General features: G+C 40.9%; 1 protein-coding gene across 2 annotated transcripts in view; it reads right to left on the bottom strand.

The window, feature by feature from the left end:
• LOC141153611 (rap1 GTPase-GDP dissociation stimulator 1-A) overlaps window positions 1–27,690 on the bottom strand; it is a 128,708-nt gene that overhangs the window by 45,145 nt on the left and 55,873 nt on the right. Inside the window, exons 3-5 of one of the 2 annotated variants that reach the window (XM_073638572.1) lie at window positions 17,113–17,235; window positions 16,507–16,632; window positions 637–783 (exon numbers count right to left, since the gene is read on the bottom strand). In XM_073638572.1, coding sequence (XP_073494673.1) covers window positions 637–783; window positions 16,507–16,632; window positions 17,113–17,235 — 396 coding nt within the window. The remainder of the gene's footprint in view (window positions 1–636; window positions 784–16,506; window positions 16,633–17,112; window positions 17,236–27,690) is intronic. The other variant, XM_073638580.1, reaches the window with a different exon arrangement.

The raw sequence follows: 27,690 nt of genomic DNA, 5'->3' as shown, positions 1-27,690 counted from the left end.
ACAGAATATTGGAATTCATAGCAAATATGGCTGGCAGGTAATAATGTCATTTATACATTTGCTCTTAATACAGTGCCTTGGAATAACAACACATTATTTCAAATGTAATGCCTCTAAGAAGGGAAAACTGCTGTCAGGAATCAATAGAGGCAATGTGATCTTACAGTGTGTAAACAATCTAAATGCAAGCTTGCTCCACCTAAAGGAAAAAGTAACACCATAGGTAAGGGAATAATTAGAACATGAACAAAAGAAGATTTGAATACCCATACAAAAATCCCTACAGAACAGCCGGGCACAGAACAGATTGCTTCGGAGACTCAGTGCACATCCATCTGGCAGAACAATGTTGAAACTTGAATTGAAAAGCATAGTGGAGGGAATTATCTTGTAGTTAACACTTTGCATCTCTCTCACATTTCTATACCAAATTTTGAAGAAAAAAAAAAAAAAAGATAATGATGTTATTTTATTTGGACCTCCGCTTGCTGGAGGGCACTGCTCTGGCGTCAGGGAATGCACAGGGCTTGCTCTCTATTCAGTCGTCTACAATATACATTACTGGACTACATTTGGTGAGGGCTGCTTCTACATGACTGAGCTGCCTTGATTGTGTGGATAAAGCGGTTAGTTTACCATTCTCATTGCTATAGTTCATCAGCATGCCACAAAAGACAGTCATGAGCTTCTCATTTGCTGGATCTGTTAATGTGCATATTGACCGTAAATGGTCAACTACAATTTGGGCACCACCCGCTTGGTCAACAGCTCGCCTGCCCTCATCTGGAAACAAACAAAAAGGCACATTAAAAACAATAGAAAGCATCCCAACCACCCTCACTTCAACTTACACACTATACAGTCGTATGGGAGGGCATAAATCTTATATATGTCCCAGCTGATAACATAAACTAGCATTTTACAGCTAAAAAGTCCTACTATTATAGTAAATGTCCGCGCTGAAATATACCCGATATTACTGAATAGCATGTCTCTAATAAATATATAATGCACAAAGCTTGTGTGTGATATACAGTGGTGGCCAAAAGTATTGGCACCCCTGCAATTCTGTCAGATAATACTCAGTTTCTTCCTGAAAATGATTGCAATCACAAATTCTTTGGTCTTATTATCTTCATTTAATTTGCTTGCAAGGAAAAAACACAAAAGAGAATGAAGCAAAAATCAAATCATTGATCATTTCACACAAAACTCCAAAAATGGGCCAGACAAAAGTATTGGCACCCTCAGCCTAATACTTGGTTGCACAACCTTTAGCCAAAATAACTGCGAACAACCGCTTCCTGTAACCATCAATGAGCTTCTTACAATGCTCTGCTGGAATTGTAGACCATTCTTCTTTGGCAAACTGCTCCAGGTCCCTGATATTTGAAGGGTGCCTTCTCCAAACTGCCATTTTGAGATCTCTCCACAGGTGTTCTATGGGATTCAGGTCTGGACTCATTGCTGGCCACCTTAGAAGTCTCCAGTGCTTTCTCTCAAACCATTTTATAGTGTTTTTGGAAGTGTGTTTTGGGTCATTGTCCTGCTGGAAGACCCATGACCTCTGAGGGAGACCCAGCTTTCTCACACTGGGCCCTACATTATGCTGCAAAATTTGTTGGTAGTCTTCAGACTTCATAATGCCATGCACACGGTCAAGCAGTCCAGTGCCAGAGGCAGCAAAGCAACCCCAAAACATCAGGGAACCTCCGCCATGTTTGACTGTAGGGACCGTGTTCTTTTCTTTGAATGCCTCTTTTTTTCCTGTACACTCTATGTTGATGCTTTTTCCCAAAAAGCTCTACTTTTGTCTCATCTGACCAGAGAACTTTCTTCCAAAACGTTTTAGGCTCTCTCAGGTAAGTTTTGGCAAACTCCAGCCTGGCTTTTTTATGTCTTGGGGTAAGAAGTGGGGTCTTCCTGGGTATCCTATCATACAGTCCCTTTTCATTCAGACGCCGACGGATAGTACGGGTTGACACTGTCGTACCCTCGGACTGCAGGGCAGCTTGAACTTGTTTGGATGTTAGTTGAGGTTCTTTATCCACCATCCGCACAATCTTGTGTTGAAATCTCTCGTCAATTTTTCTTTTCCGTCCACATCTAGGGAGGTTAGCCACAGTGCCATGGGCTTTAAACTTCTTGATGATACTGCGCACGGAAGACACAGGAACATTCAGGTCTTTGGAGATGGACTTGTAGCCTTGAGATTGCTCATGCTTCCTCACAATTTGGTTTCTCAAGTCCTCAGACAGTTCTTTGGTCTTCTTTCTTTTCTCCATGCTCAATGTGGTACACACAAGGACACAGGACAGAGGTTGAGTCAACTTTAATCCATGTTAACTGGCTGCAAGTGTGATTTAGTTATTGCCAACACCTGTTAGGTGCCACAGGTAAGTTACAGGTGCTGTTAATTACACGAATTAGAGAAGCATCACATGATTTTTCAAACAGTGCCAATACTTTTGTCCACCCCCTTTTTTAGGTTTGGTGTGGAATTATATCCAATTTGGCTTTAGGACAATTCTTTTTGTGTTTTTTCATTGAAGACAAATTAAATGAAGATAATAATACCAAAGAATTTGTGATTGCAATCATTTTCAGGAAGAAACTGAGTATTATCTGACAGAATTGCAGGGGTGCCAATACTTTTGGCCACCACTGTAACATCAAGTCATTACCTAGCACAACTTTGTTGATCAGTGACTACCTGACTATTAACAAATCACTTGCTCCTGAATTCTGCTGCAGTTTATATACTGCCGAACTCCTGTAAGAAATTAAAGCATTGCTTTTCTAAGTGCTGCTCACACCTGCGAAGCTGCAATGTACACTAGATGAAAACACAATAGCAATTTTCAAAAGGTGGAGGAAATGTACTGGCATAGTTGACATTCAAATGGTGGTAGGGTAGTCGTATTTTGGCCATTTTTTGTAACCATAAAAGGGAATCTGTCAGCAGGTTTTTACTACGTAATCTAAGGACAGCATGACATGGGTGCTGAGGACCGGAATTCAGGGATTTGTAACTTATTAGGCTGGGTGCTGTTTCTATACAGTACAATGAATGTTTTATCCCCAGGACATCATCACTGCCTGGACTACTGCTCATCTGAGCCCTGGTCCAAACACGCCCCCTCCTCTGATAAGCAGCTTATCATCAACAGACAATGTACACAGAAAGCTGTGGTGTTAACAGTGTTAGCTTTTGAGCTCTGCTACATCTAAAAACTCTGGTTGTGTCACAACTGGTGCACCAAGTAAACTAAGTAATAAATCGTTAGAATTGTGGTCTATTTTCCTACACTATGCTGCAAAGACCTGATTACAGCTTCTCTTTAAATCTGCACTGTACAGGTGGAAATGGCACTATACCACTATTATCCCGCAGGTTTGTCTGTCTATCCTACTATCAGAGAGTTATTACAGAGCTTATGATTGGAAAAGACCTGGCACTAAACTGACATGTCATAGTACATACCAGCAGCTGTCACTAGTAGAAGACATGGATTTATACACCGTATCAAAATTATTCAACCCTGATAGTTCATTTTTCTAGTAATCCTAATTTGCAAACTTCTGTAGTTTGCAACATGAGGATCAAACAACAGTAATGTAAATAGCTCAACACAACTTATATAACAAGTGGTTTCTCCAAATTCAAACACAAAATGTTACTTTTACTGACTTCTGCAGTGTCAATTATTCAACCCTCTTCAGGACAGGCATCTTTAGTACTTAAAAGAGCATCTTTGGCCATTATGACCGGATGCAAACTTGATTCATAGCCAGGCACCAGCTTCTGGCAGCGTTCATGAGAAATCTTAGCCCATTCCTCATGAGCAATGATCCCCAGAACATCACTGAGCCTCCACTATGCTTCACTAATGGAGTGTTTTTTTTTCAGCGTATGCTTCAATCTTCCTCCTCCAGTCACATTGCTAATTCATAGACATGAAAAGTTCAAAATTATTTTCACTGCACCACAAATTAGAACTCCAAAATTCCTTTGACAAATATATATGCTTTGAGTAGATAAGTGACTTTTTTGTTCTTTTGGGTCAGCAGAGATGTAGGTCTTGGAGACCAAGCATAGAGATCTTCAGCGTTTAGTATGTGCTCTAGTGTACAAACACACCTCAGTGCCTGCTGCCACCAAGTCTTTCTGCAGTCATCCAAGGGTTTTCACTACCCATCTTCTGAGGAACCTGGTGTCTGGTGGCAGCTGGTAATCATTACTTCTGTCAAGTACTGGTAGTGTAGCCAGTTTTTAATTTAACTTAAAACTTGTCAACTATACTTCTAATGGCATGTTTAAGAACATTCAACACTTTTGATATCTTTTTTTTATTCTTTTTCCTGTTTGCGCAAGGCAGTGATCTCTGCTATTAACTTTTGGGGACACTCTCTTGACAACCCAAGCATATTTGTCAACTAAAGCTTCATGAGAAACGTTATTTCTCAAAAATCGCTGACAGAATCTGGTGTCCGGCTATGAATTACTTTTGCATCAGCTCATAACAGCCAAAGGTGTTCTTCTGAGTACTAAAGACGCTGGTCATAAAGGAGGTTTAACAAAGTGGCATTGATTTGGAGAAGCCCTTTGTTATATTAGCTGTGTTGAGCTTTTTATATTGTTCGTGATTGGTTTATTGCAAAGAGCAGAAAGTTTGTAAATTGTGTCAATAAACCTAATTTGCAACGGGGGTTGAATATTAATGGTTGCAAATGAAGCTCCTATTGAGTTCAACACCAGCTATAAAAATCCATATGCAATTAGCTCCCTCTAGTGGCAGTCAGAATTCTATAATTTATTAAAATCAGAGAAACAGATCTCCTTATACAGGTATATTCTAAAATTAAAAATCGGCATGAAATTTGTGAGCACAACAGGATGGTGGAAAACAAGTTTAATGCAGAAATAGTCTATTGGTCAGATCAGCAGTGGAGGCCATTCTGCCATGTCACGCAGCTTTCTCACATCTGCCCCAGCTTCCTTATGCCAAGCCTTTCATTCCAGCGCACATTATTATTTCCAGATTTTCCAACTATCACATGCTTGCATGGGTACACCTTGTTGGCTGCCTCTTTCCAACATTATTCAGCTGTGCTACTTCTATTTGTAAAAATTACTAACATACATGTATTACTAATGGCGAAAGTAAGAGAAGGGTTCACTACGCAGCTTGCTTTCTTACTATGCAGTGTGTGACCGTGTTAAATTTAATGCAGATAATAGCAACTTAGCAAAATACTCCTTCTCCTTTTAATTAATGTGAATTTTGGCATATGCAAGCCTGACTGTTCTTTCTGGAATACCTCCATGTTCCAGGCTTCCTTTATTAGATTTGGGCATCATTTTATCTACTTTATGCACTTCTCATTTGTAATTGTGTCAACACTAGCACATCTAGCTTTACTTACTATCTTTAATGCATCTTCCTTTTATGTTCTGTATTCTTTGAGTCTTTCTTTTCTTTATCCCCTACTCTGTAATTGCACTCTGAATTCAGTTATTGAACACCGGTCCTAACAATATGTTCAGGCTCTCTTTGTATATATTGTAAATGTAATGTGTAGCTGGCTCACATGGCCAGAGTGCTCAGGTGGGATTTACCGTATATGCAGGAAGTGTTTTTTGAGTTTGCTTATTTAGTATCCACAGCACTGTTCACCGATCACTTTTTTAAGCTATGCTTGTTATTACAAGTTTTGCAATTACATTACAGAACTTTACCAACAAATAAAGGCCTCCATGCACATTAAAGTCCACAGAACCTGCTGACCATCTAATATGAACAGGGGTCTCCTCAGTCTATCCCAACAGATGTCAGGGAAGATAAGGATCAGTTAGTTTGAGTTTAAAAAATAAAAAAAAGTGATCCTTTTGATCTCACTACCTAATAAGTCTTGGAGCAAAGTAAATGCACCAGCTTAATCGGGTCTAAGTGATCTATTTAACTATGTATACAGCTCGGTACTATAGAATCTGGTGACAGATCCGCTTTAAATATTTCATAATCCGTATGTAGGAAAAAAAAAAAAACAACTCAACTTTTTGCCTGGGAAGCAGTTGCCTTTTTTGCGCAATATGGTATTTGGATATGCGTGTTGTATAATCCAAACTTTAAGAGCATAAAAAGTAGGTTTCCCCCAAAAAGACATTTCTTACTATTTCATAGTGTGGGTGATAAATGCTACATTGCTTGGGACCCCTACGATCACTAGTATGTGGGTCCTCAGATTTCTGTAACTCCTTTGGCATATATGTAGTAGTGGTGGTGGTGTGCATACAGCCAGCTACTTAATGTAATCTTTCTGGTGATAATCTATTCTGTGCGTTTTTTTCCCCCCAAAAAAACCAAAACATTTCTCAGGTCGCTTCATTGGGGTACACAGAGAAGCCAAGGCGGACACCTGTCCCTTGAGAGAACTATTTTATTTCAGAGAGATGTGGCCTCTAGACCTCAGGTCAGGACCTTTCTTCAGAGGGTAGGGTGCGCTAGACCACCCTATCGGCCTCTCCTGATCAGTGGGACTTTAATCTAGTCTTGGAGGCTCTTCAGTCTCCACCATTTGAGCCCCTCAGAGTTTTCTGTGCTTCACCTTGCTTATAAAGTAGCGTTCCTTATAGCCATGACCTTTATTAGGAGAGTATCGGAGCTTGTAAAGAGCCTCCTTATCCTGCACCAGGATAAGGTAGTGTTGAGACCAGGGCTGTGGAGTCAGTAAGCCAACCTCAGACTCCAACTCAGACCCCTCAATTTTCATGACACCGACTCCACGACTCCCTCATACATGGCTCATGTTTAAGTGATACATTTACTGTCGCACAGACTCATCTCAGCTAAAAGTCTAGACCCTTAGATCAGGAATAGGACAGACATTCATAGGACATTTCATAACTTTCCCAAATTCTTATGAAAAAATATTCCCCACAAACTGCATTGAACTACAGTACCCAATTTATTATATATTTAGGAGTTGGAGTCGGTCCATTTTATTCCGACTCCACAGTCCTGATTGAGACCTGTTCCATCCTTCCTCCCCAAGGTGGTTTCAGCTTTCCACTTTAACGAAGATATTGTCTTACCTTACTTTAGCCCTACTCCTTCTCATCCGGATCAAGAAGGCTCTGGACAAATTAGATATAGTCAGGGCTGTATGGTGCCATTTATCAGCCACCGCCCCATTTAGATGGTCTGATTTCTTGTTTGTCATACCAGACGGCCCTGGCAGGAGCCTGACCGCCTCTAAGGCAACTATTGCTAGTTATATTAGAATGGCCATCATTCAGGCCTACACGGCAAAGCCAGGGCGCCTCCTTGGAGGGTTAAGGAGCACTTTATGCGGGCGGTGGGGCATCCTAGGCGGTTCGTCACCAGGCATCCGTGCTACAAATCTGTAAAGCAGCCACTTGGTCAGCGGTACATAACTTCTCTAATTTTTACAGAGTCTACACCTTTGCTTATTCGGATGCAAGTTATGGCAGGAAGATTTTACAAGCAGCAGTTGCTCAGGCTTTGGCGTAAGCAAGAGTGGATAATTTGGTGGCAACGGTATATTATTTTCCCCCCTCAGGGACCGCTTTAGGACATCCCATGGTTCTGTGTCACAAAATGAAGTGACCGAGAAATTAAGATTTTTGGTACTCACTGTAAAATCTGTTTCTCGATTGTCTTCATTGGGGGACACAGCACCCACTCGTAGTTACTCGATTGGGAGTGCATTTATGTTTTCCGTTGAATTATTTTTCCAAATGCTTTAATGTTTTTTTTGCCTCTCCTATTGCTTTTTCACTAAACTGAGGGAGACTGAGGCGATGTATAGTCTGCTGGGGAGGAGGCAATTTTTAATTTAGAATGTAATAATAGTGTCAGCCTCCTGGTGGCATCGAACTATCCCATGGTTCTGTGTTCCCCAATGAAGAAGAAACAGAAGAAATCGTAATCTTATCTAGTGAAAAGGAAATAGCAATTGCAGGGTTTTTAGACTTTACAAGCTTTACATTAAATTAAGCAATTTTTACTGTAAGTGTTTTAACTAAATAAACCCAAATTGGGAAAATTGAAGTCAGATTATGCTCGCACAAAAAAGCTCTGTATCCTCAACCATAGAAGCTGTGGCTATGCCTTGTGAAATGGTTCTATACCATTTAGAGCTTGTTATATGGCTTATTTTTTATTTTTACCTATTTTACGTTGTGAACACTTCAATTACTACAGATGTTGTAGAGGTAAAGCTTATCCTCAAGAATCAGAAAGATGGATGTTCTTCTGAGAGTGTTTGAGAAGTCAGTACAACGTGACAGCTGCCTAAAGATCAATGAGCCTATTAAACTATATGGATGCAAGACAAAGTATCTGATGCAAGTTACTTTAGATAGAAAAACGAACTGCTCAGTAATCACTGAAGAACACCAGGCTTTTCATATAAAGCGGTTTTTGAAGTGGAAAGCCATACCTCTATCATATACTGTAGACTCTGGGCTGGGAGTTCATAATTCATATGCAACCTATGCTCACATGATATGGGTCCCCTAATAGTTCTACTTTTATAACAACCATAGTTGGCACATGAGGGCAAATTTATAGTGGATTTGGTATTTTTTATTAGTAGGCTTTATGTAGAACATTTAATGTGTATCAGGATGTGGAAAATATATCAGAATAACAATGTGACTGAAAGGCATTATTACATTTTGTGAAAAAGTTACAACCCTAGAAACTATGGCATATAAAAAGAAAATCAAAGTGGAACTCTCATTTTTGAGCTGATTTTGCTACCAAGAACAAGAGGGCCTCTTGATGACCCTTGGGCCAATTTTCAACCATCCTGTTTGCCCCCTCTCTCAAAAGGTCCCCATAGTAGCCACATCGTCTGTCCCTAGGATTTGTAAGCCTTTGCCTAGCTTGCAGAGGTAGAGATATATATCGATAGAGAGATAGATAGAGCTTGGACACCTTCTCATTTAAAGATTTTTCTGTATTTTCATGACTATGAAAATTGTACAATCATACTGAAGGCATCAAAACTATGAATTAACACATGTGGAATTATATACTTAACAAAAAAGTGTGAAACAACTGAAAATATGTCTTATATTCTAGGTTCTTCAAAGTAGCCACCTTTTGCTTTGATGACTGCTTTGCACACTCTTGGCATTCTCTTGATGAGCTTCAAGAGGTAGTCACCGGAAATGGTCTTCCAACAATCTTGAAGGAATTCCCAGAGATGCTTAGCACTTGTTGGCCCTTTTGCCTTCACTCTGCGGTCCAGCTCACCCCCAACCATCTCGATTGGGTTCAAGTCTGGTGACTGTGGAGGCCAGGTCATCTGGTGTAGCACCCCATCACTCCCCTTCTTGGTCAAATAGCCCTTACACAGCCTGGAGGTGTGTTTGGGGTCATTGTCCTGTTGAAAAATAAATGATGGTCCAACTAAACGCAAACCGGATGGAATAGCATGCTTTCTGGCTGATGTTTTGGTCATTTTTGAATGCCGATTGTGCTTTCACACTCGTGGTAGCATGAGACTGACTCTACAACCCACAGAAGTTGCTCAGGTAGTGCAGCTCATCCAGGATGGCACATCAATGCGAGCTGTGGCAAGAAGGTTTGCTGTGTCTGTCAGCGTAGTGTCCAGAGGCTGGAGGCGCTACCAGGAGACAGGCCAGTACACCAGGAGACGTGGAGGGGGTCGTAGGAGGGCAACCTTTGCCTTTGTGCAAGGAGGAACAGGAGGAGCACTGCCAGAGCCCTGCAAAATGACCTCCAGCAGGCCACAAATGTGCATGTGTCTGCACAAATGGTTAGAAACAGACTCCATGAGGGTGGTATGAGGGCCCGACGTCCACAGATTGGGGGTTGTGCTCACAGCCCAACACCGTGCAGGACGCTTGCCATTTACTACAGAACACCAGGATTGGCAAAGTTGCCACTGGCACCCTGTGCTCTTCACAGATGAAAGCAGGTTCACACCGAGCACATGTGGCAGACGTGACAGAGTCTGGAGACACCATGGAGAGCGATCTGCTGCCTGCAACATCCTTCAGCATGACTGGTTTGGCAGTGGGTCACTAATGGTGTGGGGTGGCATTTTTTTTGGAGGGCCGCACAGCCCTCCATGTGCTCGCCAGAGGTAGCCTGACTGCCATTAGGTACCGAGATGAGATCCTCAGACCCCTTGTGAGACCATATGCTGGTGCGGTTGGCCCTGGGTTCCTCCTAATGCAGGACAGTGCCAGACCTCATGTGGCTGGAGTGTGTCAGCAGTTCCTGCAAGATGAAGGCATTGAAGCTATGGACTGGCTTGCCCGTTCCCCAGACTTGAATCCGATTGAGCACATCTGGGACATCATGTCTCGCTCCATCCACCAACATCACATTGCACCACAGACTGTCCAGGAGTTGGTGGATGCTTCAGTCCAGGTCTAGGAGGAGATCCCACAGGAGACCATCCGCAACCTCATCAGGAGCATGCCCAGGTGTTGAAGAGGGAGGTCATACAGGCACGTGGAGGCCACACATAATACTGAGCCTCATTTTGACTTGCTTTAAGGACATTACATCAAAGTTGGATCAGCCTGTAGTGTGTGTGTGTGTGTGTATGTGTATGTATATATGTGTGTATATATATATATATATATATATATATATATATATATATATATATGTGTATGTATATGTATGTATGTATGTATGTATGTATATATATATATGTGTATGTGTGTGTATGTATATGTGTATGTGTGTGTATGTATATATGTGTGTATGTATATACAGTGCCTACAAGTAGTATTCAACCCCCTGCAGATTTAGCTGGTTGACACATGCGGAATTAACTTGGTGTTGTGACATTTGTACTGTAGATCAGCCTGGAAGTGGGAAATGCACTGCAGCAAATTTTTTTTGTTTGTTTGTTTTTTTTAAAACGTAAAAAGTTAATTCAGAGTGTCATTTATTATTCAACCCCTCAAACCACAAGAATTCTGTTTGGTCCCCCTAAAGTATTACGAAGTAGTTCAGGCACCAAGAATAATGAGCTTCACATGTGTGGATTAAAGATCTCTTTTGCCAGCCTTTTCTGACTATTTAAGACCCTCCCCAAACTTGTGAACAGCACTCAGACATGGTCAACATGGGAAAGACAAATGAGCATTCCAAGGCCATCAGAGACAAGATCGTGGAGGGTCACAAGGCTGGCAAGGGGTACAAAACCCTTTCCAAGGAGTTGGGCCTACCTGTCTCCACTGTTGGGAGCATCATCCGTAAGTGGAAGGCTTATGGAACTACTGTTAGCCTTCCACGGCCAGGACAGCCTTTGAAAGTGTCCTCCCGTGCCGAGGCCAGGCTTGTCCGAAGAGTCAAGGCTAACCCAAGGACAACAAGGAAGGAGCTCCGGGAAGATCTCATGGCAGTGGGGACATTGGTTTCAGTCAATACCATAAGTAACGTACTCCACCGCAATGGTCTCCGGTCCAGACGAGCCCGTAAGGTACCTTTACTTTCAAAGCGTCATGTCAAGGCTCGTCTACAGTTTGCTCATGATCACTTGGAGGACTCTGAGACAGACTGGTTCAAGGTTCTATGGTCTGATGAGACCAAGATCGAGATCTTTGGTGCCAACCACACACGTGACGTTTGGAGACTGGATGGCACTGCATACGACCCCAAGAATACCATCCCTACAGTCAAGCATGGTGGTGGCAGCATCATGCTGTGGGGCTGTTTCTCAGCCAAGGGGCCTGGCCATCTGGTCCGCATCCATGGGAAGATGGATAGCACGGCCTACCTGGAGATTTTGGCCAAGAACCTCCGCTCCTCCATCAAGGATCTTAAGATGGGTCGTAATTTCATCTTCCAACAAGACAACGACCCAAAGCACACAGCCAAGAAAACCAAGGCCTGGTTCAAGAGGGAAAAAGTCAAGGTGTTGGAGTGGCCTAGTCGGTCTCCTGACCTTAACCCAATTGAAAACTTGTGGAAGGAGCTCAAGAATAAAGTCCACATGAGACACCCAAAGAACCTAGATAACTTGGAGAAGATCTGCATGGAGGAGTGGGCCAAGATAACTCCACAGACCTGTGCCGGCCTGATCAGGTCTTATAAAAGACGATTATTAGCTGTAATTGCAAACAAGGGTTATTCCACAAAATATTAAACATGGGGGTTGTATAATAATTGACCCACACTTTTATGTTTAAAATTTAATAAAATTCAACTGAGCAACATAACTTTTTGGTTTGTAAGATTTATGCTTCTGTTCATAAAGCCTACTCTAGTTTGAAGGCTCTAACTTATTTGCATCTTATCAAACCAGCTAAATCTGCAGGGGGTTGAATACTACTTGTAGGCACTGTATATATATATATATATATATATATATATATATATATATATATATATATATATATATATATATATATATATGAGTGAGAGTGAGAGTGAGAGTGAGTGTGAGAGAGAGAGAGAGAGAGAGAGAGAGAGAGAGAGAGAGAGAGAGAGAGAGATACACACACATACTAAATTGTGGCTAATTTACTAAGTATTTACACACTTTTTGTGTTTGTCTAGACAAAAAGTATAATTGAGCAAGAAAAGGGGTAGGGTTTATATAAAAAGGAACGTGGTTGAATATGTGCTGTATTGCCTTAAATGTTTTTGAATACAATTATCAAAAAAGTAAGCCAACCAAGGAAGCGGCGGCATGAAGTTCGACACAAATGTGTTTACATTTATGAGACAGCATGAGCCCCTGTGATAAATTTGTAGCATTTAGTCTAACAGTAAGTAGTAAAATTAAGTTAATAAATATTTAAGAGGTTGCTTCAAGTTCTTAAGTGGTTAAAAATTCCAAAGTGCTTGAAAACAAATAAGCAACTTTGCAATTTAGTTCTTGCTTAAAATACTTTCCTTTCTCAAGTATGAAGGGATTTTTAATTTTTTAGTTTACAGCTCATAGCCTAAGTTACGAGCCACCCTTCATTCTTGGAGTGGCCGGTTACCTAGATAAGGAGAGCACACCTCTGGCAGGCTCTATGCTTTAGAGGCAATGAAAAGTGAGAAAAAAACGCCAGCAACCGCAAAAATTAATAGATTAAAACATCACATTTATTGTAGCACATAGAAAATCCAAAAAGTAGTTTAAAAATACATACAAAAGATGAGACACTGGGTCTACACGTTTCGAGATAACTATCTCTTAGTCTTGACCAAGACAAGATAGTCCGCTCGAAACGCATAGTCCCAGTATCTCATCTTTTGTATGTATTTTTAAACTTCTTTTTGGATTTTCTATGTACTACAATAAATATGATGCTTTAATCTATTCATTTTTGCGGTTGCTGGGATTTTTTCTCCTTTTTCTCATACTCAGGAACCGGCCTGAGGCTGCTGTGCACCGCACCCTACTTTGACATATTTCCCTTCCCTTTGAGATGCTTCTGTGCTTTAGAGACTGCGCCCCAGGGCTGTGGGGTCGGAGTCGTGGAGTCAGAATCGGTATAAAATGGACCAACTTCTAAAATATATAATAAATTGGGTACAGTAGCTCAATGCAGTTTGTGGGGAATATTTTTTCATAAGAATTTGGGAAAGTTATGAAATGTCCTATAAATGTCTGTCCTATTCCTGCTCTAAGGGTCTAGACTTTTAGAGAAGAATCTGTGCTCCGGTAAATTTATCACTTAAACATGAGCCATCTATGAGGGAGTCTGAGTCAGAAGTCGGGGAAATTGAGGAGTCGGAGAAATTGAGGAGTCGGAAGTTTGGCTTATCGACTCCACAGCCCTGCTGCTCCCACCACTCAGAAGTTGGTGAGATCACTGTAACTGACCTGCTACACCCCCTCGATACTTCTACCATGCTGCAGAGACAAAGCTGCCTCTGCTTGGAGAGCGCATAGTTCGTAGCAGTGGCGCCACGATGCCACTGGTCTAAACTGTCAGTCTTCAAGAGCACACTGCACTCTAAAAGCAGAAAGCCGGTTCCCGGGAACACTGCACCCCTGCGCTGAGGCAACCCCTTTAATAAAATATGTTTTCATATTCAGACTGTTTAGACAAGACTATTTTTGAGGCGAAAAAGTACTATGAAGAAAAAAATGGTTATCATCCCAAATTACTGCTACACTGCTCTAATGGCTCTTACCAAATCTCCAAATACAAAACCACTTCAGAAAAAAAACTACTAAAAAGTCAATATGTTAAAATATCACATCCATTCATTTACGCAAGTACCCTAGGTAAAAGATTTCTCAGTGCCGGGTCTGAAAGCGTTTAAAGTGCTGCTAAGAGCAAAGCCTGTGGGTGAATTATTTAGCAGCCATCACCTAAAACACAGACAAGAGTGGTGCGCAGACAAATTTGCAGGAGACAGAAGAAACGGCGACGTGTGCCCTGGAAAGGAAAAAGCAGAGAAAATAGTCACAGCGTCTTACACCTTAGTGGGGTTTGTACACTTGCCTCTTAGCTCTGTATTAACACATGAAAGGGTCACAAAAGCTGAACGGCGTCCTGCCGGGTAAAGTGGCACATTTACGTCGGGAAAGTATTGTCTCAGCTTTGTAGCTAAGAGACTGATGAACATCCAGCTATGTGAATTAACATACTAGTTTCAGTGGGGAGAAGAGAGATTAGATGCGGTGCAGCCCATGTCCATGCAAGGGGACGGAGGAGGTTCATCAGCAGAAGAGCAGCTGCTTAAAGTAGAAATACGCAGAGAATACATGTGGAAGCAAACAGATTAGATCACATGCAGTAGTTATTAGATGGAAACTTCACCAACACTCACCAAAACGTAGAAACAAGACATGAAGGTAGCAGAGTAGGTTAATATGTCCAAGCCATGTGCACCACTTACTGTTTATGTTGGTAACCACTAACTGGTAGATACTATTTAGTTAGGTGAACTGTATCAGAATAAAATCTTGCTCCTCCGTAAAGCGGTTGACCACTACTCAAGATATCCCCTTTTTAAAAATATTATATTCCTCACTGTAAAGTAAAAGTAGAATATAGTCACTTCCCTCACCGACATAGTTATGCCACGTGAGCACTGCAGTCAGTCAATCCGTGGATAAGCTGCTTCGTTCACACTTCCATCTGAGAAACCTCAGACATCTCAAGTGTTTGGCTGCAGTGCTCACGTGGCATAACAATGTCACATGAACCATTGGAATGGTGCCAGTGTGGGAGGTAACTCTTACTTTTATTTTACACTGGGGAATTTACTACTTGGATAAATTCCTTCTTAAATACTAGACGACTACTTTAAAATACCATTCAAAGGGAACCTGTCACCAGGTTTTCCCAAAATAAAGTAGGGCCAGTACCTTTCAGGCCTCTTTTACAGCATTCTAGCATGCTGTATTTATGTCCCCAATTCCCTATGCAAGGCACAAAGAGCTTTTATTATACTCAGACGGAGCGGTCCAGTCTGATGGGCGTCTCTGATCTTGATCCGGCGTCTCCTCTTCTTACGATCGCTCTTCTCCCTCCTTGCTTCATGTGGATGACGCGTCCTACGTCATCCACAGCATCCTCCATTGCGCTCCTGCGCAGACGCACTTCTCTCTGCCCTGCTGATACGCAACATCCACATGAATCAGAAAAGGAGGATGATGATCAAGACCAAAGACGCCCATCGGACCGGACAGCGTTGTCTGTGAGTATAATAAAAGGTCTTTTTTGTGCCTTGTAGACGTGATTGGGGACATACATGCAACTAACTAGAATGCTGTAAAAGAGGCCTTACAATAGCTGGCCCTACTTTATATTGGGAAAACCTGGTGACAGGTTCCCTTTAATTAACCAAACAGTACAGAATTTATTATTACCTCTATGCTAGTCAGCAACGCCCCTGGCATTTTTTTGTAAATGTGTTAGGCTTTACCAAGTTGAATGTGGCCATTCACCACTCTACAAATTTTCTAAAATGTTTGTTTAGAAATCTATTCCAGCTCGTAGTTTAATTTTCCAGTGTAAAAGTGGACCATAAATGTAGGTGAGTCTCTTAATAAAATCTTGTGCCAGCGGGGCTTTTGCATAAGACTGCAGTATGAAATACAAGTCTTAATAAATTGCCATACAGGGCCTATTTTATGGACTGTTTTTAGCATTATTGAATGAGGGCTCTACAACAATTGTAAATTAGAACAGGCCATTCTTGATTATTCTCCAATCATACACATCTCTCTGAAGATTCCTTGAAGAGGTTTTCTGTTAAATCACTACCAGTAAAAACCTTTCTGTAAGCCCTATATAAGTGAATGGAGCAGTGGTTGAGTATGTGTACTGGTGCCTAATTTATGATCCCTACCCCACTCACCTCCTGTAATAATACATTTTACCACCTATGCACAGTGAATTATTTAGTGGGAAAACCCACTGACATTCTGATGGGATTCTCACTGGGTCTCTAGCTCACTTGAACAGAATTCGGGCTTAGTACATATAAAACTGGAACAAAACATTACTACAGAAATCAAACATGATGTACTTACGGCTATCGTAACAAATGTTTCCAAGGGCACGACCAGTTTGTAGCAAGATTTCCTGATCTTTGCAATTTAAGAGCTGCACCAAAGGTGGAATCAGTCCTGCGTCCACACATGGGATGCGCAATTGTTCTGAAAATGAAACGTACGATGCCCATTTATAAACTACATCAACAAGAATTAATAGGGTAGAAACTTTAAAGGTGATTTATGTGGGCAATTTCTAACAGTACAACAGAAGAGGAAGAAATCAATGACTGGGTTATGGCGGAGGGTTCTTTAAATTTTAATGCAGATGATTCAGTCCCTCATTGAATTAGGAAATAAATCAAGCTGTATAGCTAGACTAAGTACAGCAACAATAAAAAATGCCCTTAATTAAAAACTCAAATCGATTACAATGGGACCGAGGCTCTGGCCAAGACAAAATATGGAAAAAAACATTTGGTGAGTGAATAAAATGTCAACGTCATAAACTAAAGGTAAACTGAAAAGGAGAGGCAGAATAACTATACACAAGTAAATGAAATGAAAATGAATTAAAACATACTGACAAATGAGGTGAAAAACTGAAGATGTTCCAGCAGTTAAAGTTCTCTTGGAAAACCTCACCATTTTTTGCTATTTCGGCTATGATGTGAGCTATTTTGGCTGTGCATGAAGATTGTGAATTCAATAGACTTGCAAAGACTTGAAGAATCCCGCTCTGAAGGATTTTTTCACTGCTCTGTACATCTGAAAAAGAAAAAAAAACATCAATATTCTGATGGATTAATAAAACTCTTCATAGCAGAAGACTAGACGCCAAGCTGACCACAATTGTCTTGTCATTATAACGATAAAGGAGCAGTTTCTTAAGAAGGATTTAAAGACAGATACACACACTTCCCAAAAAAATAAAGGGAACACTCAAATAACACACCCTAGATCTGAATGAATGAAATATTCTCATTGAAAACTTTGTTCTGTACAAAGTTGAATGTGCTGACAACAAAATCACACAAAAATCATCAATGGAAATCAAATTTATTAACCAATGGCGGCCTGGATTTGGAGTCACCCCCAAAATTAAAAGTGGAAAAAAACACTACAGGCTGATCCAACTTTGATGTAATGTCCTTAAAACAAGACAAAATGAGGCTCAGTATTGTGTGTGCCCTCCACGTGCCTATTTGACCTCCCTACAATGCTTGGGCATGCTCCTGATGAGGTTGGGGATGGTCTCCTGTGGGATCTTCTTCCAGACCTGGACTAAAGCATCCGCCAACTCCTGGACAGTCTGTGGTGCAATGTGACGTTGGTGGATGGAGCGAGACATGATGTCCCAGATGTGCTCAATCGGATTCAGATCTGGGGAACGAACGGGCCAGTCCATAGCTTCAATGCCTTCATCTTGCAGGAACTGCTGACACACTTCAGTCACATGAGGTCTGGCATTGTCCTGCATTAGGAGGAACCCAGGGGCAACCGCACCAGCATATGGTCTCTCAAGGGGTCTGAGGATCTCATCTCGGTACCTAATGGCAGTCAGGCTACCTCTGGCGAGCACATGGAGGGCTGTGCGGTCCTCCAAAGAAATGCCACCCCACACCATTACTGACCCACTGCCAAACCGGTCATGCTGAAGGATGTTGCAGGCAGCAGATCACTCTCCGCTGCGTCTCCAGACTCTGTCATGTCTGTCACATGTGCTCGGTGTGAACCCGCTTTCATCTGGTGTTCTGTGGCAAATGCCAAGCGTCCTGCACAGTGTTGCGCTGTGAGCACAACCCCCATCTGTGGACGTCGGGCCCTCATACCACCCTCATGGAGTCGGTTTCTAGCAGTTTGTGCAGACACATGCACATTTGTGGCCTGCTGGAGGTCATTTTGCAGGGCTCTGGCAGTGCTCCTCCTGTTCCTCCTTGCACAAAGGCGGAGGTAGCGGTCCTGCTGCTGGGTTGTTGCCCTCCCACGGCCCCCTCCACGTCTCCTAGTGTACTGGCCTGTCTCCTGCTGGCGCCTCCAGCCTCTGGACACTACACTGACAGACACAGCAAACCTTCTTGCCACAGCTTGCACTGATGTGCCATCCTGGATGAGCTGCACTACCTGAGCAACTTCTGTGGGCTGTAGAGTCCGTCTTATGCTAGCACGAGTGTAAAAGCACAACCAACAATCAAAAGTGACCAAAACATCAGCCAGAAAGCATTGCTACTCCTTTTTTGAGGGTGTCTTGATAATTGCCAATAATTTCGATCTATTGTCTATTCCATTTGCACAACAGCATGTGAAATTGATTGTCAGTGTTGCTTTCTAAGTGGACAGTTTGATTTCACAGAAGTTTGATTTACTTGGAGTTATATTCTGTTGTTTAAGTGTTCCCTTTATTTTTTTGAGCAGTATGTGTGTGTGCATACATTAATTTATATATATATATATATATATATATATATATATATATATACATACATACATATACACACACATACATATATACGCATACACATACAGTACAGACCAAAAGTTTGGACACATCTCATTTAAGGATTTTTCAGTATTTTCAGGACTATGAAAATTGTACATTTACACTGAAGGCATCAAAACTATGAATTAACACATGTGGAATTATATACTTAACAATAAAGTGTGAAACAACTGAAAATATGTCTTATATTCTAGGTTCTTCAAAGTAGCCACCTTTTGCTTTGATGACTGCTTTGCACACTCTTGGCATTCTCTTGATGAGCTTCAAGAGGTAGTCACCGGAAATGGTTTTCACTTCACAGGTGTGCCCTCTCAGGTTTAATAAGTGGGATTTTTTGCCTTATAAATGGGGTTGGAACCATCAGTTGTGTTGTGCAGAAGTCAGGTGGATACACAGCTGATAGTCCTACTGAATAGACTGTTAGAATTTGTATTATGGCAAGAAAAAAGCAGCTAAGTAAAGAAAAAATAGTGGCCATCATTACTTTAAGAAATGAAGGTCAGTCAGTCACAAAAATTGGGCAAACTTTGAATGTGTCCCCAAGTGCAGTTGCAAAAACCATCAAAAGCTACAAAGAAACTGGCTCACATGAGGACCGCCCCAGGGAAGGAAGACCAAGAGTCACCTCTGCTTCTGAGGATAAGTTTATCCGAGTCACCAGCCTCAGAAATCGCAGGTTAACAGCAGCTCAGATTAGAGACCAGGTCAATGCCACACAGAGTTCTAGCAGCAGACACAGCTCTACAACAACTGTTAAGAGGAGACTTTGTGCAGCAGGCCTTCATGGTGAAATAGCTGCTAGGAAACCACTGCTAAGGACAGGCAACAAGCAGAAGAGACTTGTTTGGGCTAAAGAACACAAGGAATGGACATTAGACCAGTGGAAATCTGTGCTTTGGTCTGATGAGTCCAAATTTGAGATCTTTGGTTCCAACCACCGTGTCTTTGTGCGATGCAGAAAAGGTGAACGGATGGACTCTACATGCCTGGTTCCCACCGTGAAGTATGGAGGAGGAGGTGTGATTGTGTGGGGGTGCTTTGCTGGTGACACTGTTGGGGATTTATTCAAAATTGAAGGCATACTGAACCAGCATGGCTACCACAGCATCTTGCAGTGGCATGCTATTCCATCCGGTTTGCGTTTAGTTGGACCATCATTTATTTTTCAACAGGACAATGACCCCAAACACCCTCCAGGCTGTGTAAGGGCTATTTGACCAAGAAGGAGAGTGATGGGGTGCTACGCCAGATGACCTGGCCTCCACAGTCACCAGACCTGAACCTAATCGAGATGATTTGGGGTGAGCTGGACCGCAGAGTGAAGGCAAAAGGGCCAACAAGTGCTAAGCATCTCTGGGAACTCCTTCAAGATTGTTGGAAGACCATTTCCGGTGACTACCTCTTGAAGCTCATCAAGAGAATGCCAAGAGTGTGCAAAGCAGTCATCAAAGCAAAAGGTGGCTACTTTGAAGAACCTAGAATATAAGACATATTTTCAGTTGTTTCACACTTTTTTATTAAGTATATAATTCCACATGTGTTAGTTCATAGTTTTGATGCCTTCAGTGTGAATGTACAATTTTCATCGTCATGAAAATACAGAAAAATCTTTAAATGAGAAGAGGTGTCCAAACTTTTGGTCTGTACTGTATATAATATGGGCAAGGACCATCAGTATCATTGACTCTGGGGAGCCACTGTTCAGCTACATGCAAATATTACATCACCCTCTTTCACAAATTTACCTCTGCTTCTATAGAATGATAAACTAGGTAGTTTGATGAATGAATAATGAAATGCTGCTTTTGTCTGTATGTAATGAATTAAATGTATTGGGCCAACTACAGCTCATGTTGGGAGGATACTCCTGCACAGGGGCCCACCGGGAGATTCACCTGTCTCCCTGTGGGCGAGTCCGAGACTGCGCATACATACAAACAATACACATAAGCTTGCTGTACTGTATTTTTCTACGCTTTAAAAGCAAGCAACCATTTTTTAACGTTTTCCATTGATTCAATAGACAATGGCTTTTCAAGTTTTGCTGCTGCCTCACCATTGGTTATCAATGTTTCTAAAAATTACCTTATTTTATCTTCAAAACTGCCTTCTGAACCCAAAAGAAGCAGAAATGATTTGGTGATTTGATCAGTTCTGATGCAACCAGGAAAAGGCCTGTGCAGTAAAACCATCACTTTTGTCAAAACTACCTCCCCAGCAGCACATTACTAAAAACTGGCGGGTGCCACCCAGATTGAGGAGCGCTCCAATAGACTGCTAGAATTAAACTGAATTACACTCTATGAACAATCCATGGACAGATTTATGCACATCAGTCTTCATTTTCTTATGCAATGCAGATAAAACATTAGTCCACATTTACAAAATGGTTTACACCACTTCTATAAAAGTTAGGTTCAACAACTTTGAAGTGAAAAATCACTGGCCAAATTTTGTAAGGGACAAGAAAAGTGGGCATGTTCTGAAATACCACATTTGTGGCAAATTTGTTAAGAAATCACTACTATATTAATGCTAGCATAAGACATGTCAGTCTTCTTAAACGTGGGCCATTACGTAAAAATTGCCAGCTGGCACAAAGTGCAGGGAAACGGATGGTCAAGTAATTTAAAGGGGTTTTTCCACTTTTACAAAAGTGGCCCCTTAAATCAGGGTTCCCCAACTCCAGTCCTCAAGGCCCACCAACAGGTCATGTTTTCAGGATTTCCTTAGTATTGCTCAGGTGATAATTCCACCACCTGTGTAATAGTAAGGAAATCCTGAAAACATGACCTGTTGGTGGGCCTTGAGGCCTGGAGTTGGGGAACTCTGCCTTAAATTATAGTACTCTTCTATTTCAGTGCTTTGTCTGCACCAGTAAAGTCACGTGGACAGCTAAAATCACTGCTGCAGACAATCACTGAGCTTAGCACAATTACATTTCACAAAGAAATAGTGATGCGTGGATTTTTAAGGGCAATCCAATTTCTATCCATAAACTGAAGTGGAATCATGTAATACGTAAGCTGCTTACAAATTCTGTTCAAATATACATATTAATTGTGCAAGGGCCGACTAAGGGCAACCGATAAAATCTTCATCTGTAAGAACAGCTAGTCTTCTGCCTCCCTATACAATCCCTAATTTGCACAAGGTCAATGTATTAAAGAAAAAGAAAAAAATCCATTAACAAACTTCACTTTTATTATCCAAAATGTTAAAAATACATCCACAAATGATACAGCCATGATGAAAGGAGCAGTTTTTGAAACCTAGACACACTTAAGGGTCCAACTGCGGATGTATTTTACAAAATTTGAATAAGAAAAGTGAAGCTTTATGTAGAAGACCTCACCGGATCATTTTTCTACTGATTCCAAAAAGGAAACACATTTAAATGACATTTGTCACCAAATTTCACAATACAAACAGTTTACATTACAAAATAAAGGTTTTAGACTTGACAAGGCTGGTGTACTTACTTTGAAAAGTCAAATTAGAATGGCTGCCTACTCATGAAATACAAATGAGTATTTTAGCAGTCCAGCTTGTAATATTAAGCAGGTAAACTTTTAATAAAGATTATACAGCAATTTAGACATGGATTTTCAAAGTAAGCACACCATATTTCTCAAGTCTAAGATCTAATTATGTATAATAATGTATGCAAATTGTACTGCAAGATCTGGAGACATATCCACTTTAACCCTTTAAGGACATGGCATTTAAACAGCAGTGACAGGCACCATTACCGGCCACTGCTGTGAGACACAGATGTTGGTTATGTAGCGGATATCTACCGCATGTGGAGGGAGCTCGGCACCTTAAGCAATGACATATGTATACATCATATTGCATTAAGGTCTTAATGTATGAGGAAGAACATTGCAAGGAGCCATTATTCATTCATGTTCTGAATATGGACCAGTCTATCAAGACCAGCCACGGGTCTCCTGACCTGAAATCAACAGCATCATTGTTATATACGGGTCTCTTGAGTTCAGCTTATGAGACTCGTGATTTGGTCAGTATTAAGACTGTGAAGTGAATGATGAACATATAAAACTGGTCTTAGAGAGAGGTCAAGTGACTTATAAGCAGTAGTCATGTATGGCCAACAAAAGGGGTTGACCCCTTTCAGAAAATTCTGGACACCAGATGAAGTTAAAAAAAAACCCCCACCTTTGCCTTACTCAGGTTTAAAGCGGAGTCTATGATATTGCTCTTGGTACCCGATAGCGGTAAGGTCCAGCGCGGCAGCCAATCAGTGAGTTCAGCAGCTCTGAGTGGGGTGTTCATCTACAAGGGCAGAGCCGCTGAACTCACTGGCTGGCTGACGAACAGTCAAAGTGATATCAGAGCTTAAGCCAATATCAGAGCAGCAGTGGATACTTGGGATAGGGCAGTGGTTCCCAACTCCAGTCCTCAAGACCCACCAACCAGGGTTGTGGAGTCGGTAAGCCAAACCTTCGACTCCTCAATTTCCAAGACACCGACTCCAACTCCAAGACACCGACTCCCCCATACAAGTGATAAATTTACTGTGGAACAGATTAATCTCAGCTAAAAGTCTAGATCAGGAATAGGACAGACATTTATAGGACATTTCATAACTTTCCCAAATTCTTATGAAAAAATATTCCCCAAACTGCATTGAACTACTGTACCCCATTTATTATATATTTTTAGGAGTCTGAGTCGGTCCATTTTATACCGACTCCAGAGCCCTGCCACCAACAGATCGTGTTTTCAGAATTTCATTAGTATTACACAAGTAATAATTCCATCACCTGTGCAATACTAAGGGAATCCTGAAAACATGATCTATTGGTGGTTCTTGAGGACTGGAGTTAAAGGGATATTCCCATCTCCAAGATCCTATCCCAATATGTAGTAGGTGTAATAATATTAGCAAATACCTCTAATTAGAAAAGTAGTATAGTATTTCTGATTCGCTATGCCACTTAACTCATGTGCAGGCAATACAGGACCTTAGGTATCCACGGTTACAACCACTAGCAGCTAGCTGTCTATCAGTGAACGTAACCACGGATACCCAAGGTCCTGCAATGCCTGCGTAAGAGGAAAGAGACATAGCGAAACAAAAATACTATACTACATTTCTAATTGTAGGTATTTGCTAATATTATTATTATTACTACACCTACTACATATTGGGATAGGATCTTGGAGATGCGAATACCCCATAAAGAACCACTGGATTAGGAAGTAAAGAGGTTTTATTTTTCCATTTATTTTTTTAAGTAAACTGTTCCCTGGGGCACCAGATTTTCTGAAAGCTGACAAACCCTTTAAATGTTCTAGAATGAACACTAGAAATGACTTAGCAGAAGTATTTCACGTACAGTTTCCTTCTACTGCAAAAGCATAAAAGTGACATAAGCCACCACAGAGTAACCCAACAGATGGGTACCAAAACAAGGCAAATGTACAAGGACAGCTCTCCTGCTATCCTTATTATAACTCGGCAGAACATTACAAATCAACCAAGAAGCCAAAATGAAGATCTGACACAATGTGAACTAACATGAGCAGTGCGCTACCTTCAGTAATCTGCCATGATAAAATCCAGATACACATATGAGCAAATGCATCTCGTTCACGCTTAATAAACAAAGTGTCCTCACTAAAATAACGTGGAAGATTAATAAATAGGGCGGCAGAGTGTTAGGCTATCTATTACTACCAATGGAAAGAGAAAGCAGTGTTAGCTACATGGATTTAGTCCTGATGCTTTGTGTAAAGCAGGGACTTATTACAACTGATGTGCAAATATCGCCATATTTAGTAGTAAGTGACATTGGGATTCCAAACGTTGGCAGTGCCATCCTGTATGTCATGCTCCCCAAGCTATTCTTCTAACCACAACTCAGCTAAGAAGTTGTGATTCCCACTACATTCCACTATGGGATTGTGAAGGGTTAGTCCACAAAAAGGACTTATGACGTAGTGCTCGGCCATCTCTGCCAATCCCACAGACACTGAATGAAGTGTCAGTGTGCATGCATGACCACCGCTCCATTAACGAAGGATTATCTAAGATCATGTTCCCACATTTGGAAAAGCAATTTTTCTTAAGATTTCGGCACAAAAAAATAGGCAATTCTACTTTTTTCAATCTCTTTGTCCCATTTTTTTATGCATTTTTTTTTTTTTTTTTAAAGAAGCACTCCTCCTATCAAAACTTTTATCGTCTTAATATATTGCAATCATATTATATAGCACTGTGTACTTACAGTCGCTCATTTTGACTTTCTACACAGTTAATTCTTCTATTTTCCATTAGGTCTATGACATCACGCGATTAAAAAAAAAAAAAAGATAGCTGATTCCTTCTAGCTCTATGTAGAAACAGGAGGTCAATTTTCCCTGTATCACTCATCAGTCACTGCAAAAGTCCCTGGTAGGAGGGCAGCAGTTGGGTTGAAGAGGGGAATGATTTTTGCAGGTACAAGAAACTTACTGCTTCTACATAAAGCAGAGAAAAGAGAAGAATTAGCTGGTAGAAGGGTAAAATGAGCAATTGTAAGTACACAGTGCTATATAATATGATGACTGCAATATATTAACAGGATAAAAACTTTGATGGGAGGAGGAGTGCTTTAATGGCAAAATTTATGGAATTCTACATTTAAAAACACAATTGCGTTTTTTTGCATGATTTTTTCAGGCTCCTCATAAAAGCAGATAAGGACAGCTCAAATGCAATTTTTAAACATACAGTGGGCTCAAATATTCATTAGATCACATTCACTTTTCTTAACCTATTAAATGCAGCAGATTTTATACTAAAAAAAAATGCAGTTGGAAAAAAAAGCAGCTTTTACGCTATGTGTGAATATGGCCTAAATGTTCTGCATCCAGGCACAGATGAAGGGGTGCCTAAAGGACTTGAAAGAATCAAACAGTAAATGTATAACCCATGACACTCTCCCGAGGAAAGATGAAAAATGCTTCTGTTGAGTCATAACTTTTTATTCATTTTGATTACTTTTTATTAAATGAAGCAGGCAAATAGAGTGCAAGCATCAATTAAGCAAGCAATATATAGATAGGATGTACGTCACTCTATAAAAATACGGTGCCAGGATAGGATTCCACTCCATATACTCAGTGAAGAAAGAATCCGGCACTTATTGAGTTGCAGAAGAATAATAGATTTATAATAAATAAAGCCGATATTTTTTTTCTGCAACTCAATGAGTGCCGGATTCCTTCTTCAATACAATAAACAAGGATGCTACTCTAGTGCCAAGCAGGAGGCAGCGCTGGGCCGGGAATAGAGCTGGCGTGACAGAGGCTTCAGAACTACAAATATGCAAATGAGGCTATCAATTCAAACAAACACTTATTTCTCAGTATCGGAGGAACGGACTGGCCATGTAAAAAGTATTTCTGGACTTCTTTGAAACGGCTACATGCACATATAAATACTTGAGGGATGGAGGGGTGAAATCCTGCTGACAGATTCCCTTTAAGGGGTTAACATGCATAAGCACAACCTGCTAAATGATCACACGCTCTTAGATGACAATTTTTACCAGATTTCTGTTTAGCGCAAGATGTTTTTACACAACCATCCGAAAAACCAATTAAAATTATGTATTCTAGCCAACATTTATGTACTAAATATGGACACCTCTTTTGTCTGCTAGAGATAGTTCTAATTGCAGAGAACAGTAAAGATTTTACAGCAACAATAAAGTGAAAAGTCTCTAGTCTGCAAGGATATATATACAGCATAGAGATATATAAAGACTGCAATACTTGATTATACATAGGTATAGTTAAAAAAGAGTTACAATATGGTTCCATTTCTGATGAGGTCCCTTTAACACATTTTTGCTGTGAATGGTATGACTAAAGCAAGACATAATATTGTCATAGACATGTCAGGCTCAAAACTAGTCTTAATTATTATTTTTAAACCTGAATATATATTCCTTTTAGACTTAGTCATTTCTTCCATAAAAAGCACGAAACCACATGCATTCCAATCTCGCTTACTAACATAAAAGTACCATGGTCTGCCATAGAATAAAGGAACATAACTATAGTCAGCAGTTTATAAAAGTTCAGCTGTGCAGAAGCGCTGAAAAACAATGCCACATATGGAAAACTGTATCTGAGGGGTCAGAGAATTGGAGATACTCCGGATAAAGTAGTAATCATAGCAATTTTCCTCCTGAAAAGTCCTTCTTCATTCTCTAACCAGCCCTAGTCTATGGGCCTACACAGACACATTTCTGATTTCGGCAATGGTAGACTTTACATATAGCATTCTTTTCATATTCTCATATGATAAAACCAACTTTGGTCTCAGCATGAAGAATATTGTTGAGTTTGGCCAATTTTGTCACAGTGGTATGGCCGGTCTATAGTTGTTCTCTAAATTCACTGATCTTACAGATTAATTGAAAGAAGGGAGAGGGAAAAGCGCTCCTACTGCGATCAACCAATGGAGACAAGTTAGAAAAATGTGAGTTGCTACACTTACTATGTGTTGTGCAGCAGGCACAACACTGACAAAGGCGTATATAGACTCCCTCCAACAGCTGCAGCAGCGTCCGCAAAGCCCTGGGCACCCGGACTCGGATATGGGGGGGAAGATGAAAAATAACGCAGACTTGGTGAGCGCTGACAGAACGATGAGGACCACGGGTGAGATGAAATACTTTTTATTCGGACTACGCGTTTCAGGG

The sequence above is a fragment of the Phyllobates terribilis genome, unplaced genomic scaffold (assembly GCF_046119375.1).
Source record: "Phyllobates terribilis strain yellow unplaced genomic scaffold, ASM4611937v1 Scaffold_1__5_contigs__length_1240528914, whole genome shotgun sequence".
NCBI lineage: Eukaryota > Metazoa > Chordata > Amphibia > Anura > Dendrobatidae > Phyllobates > Phyllobates terribilis.
This window is presented reverse-complemented; position numbering and strand designations above follow the sequence as displayed.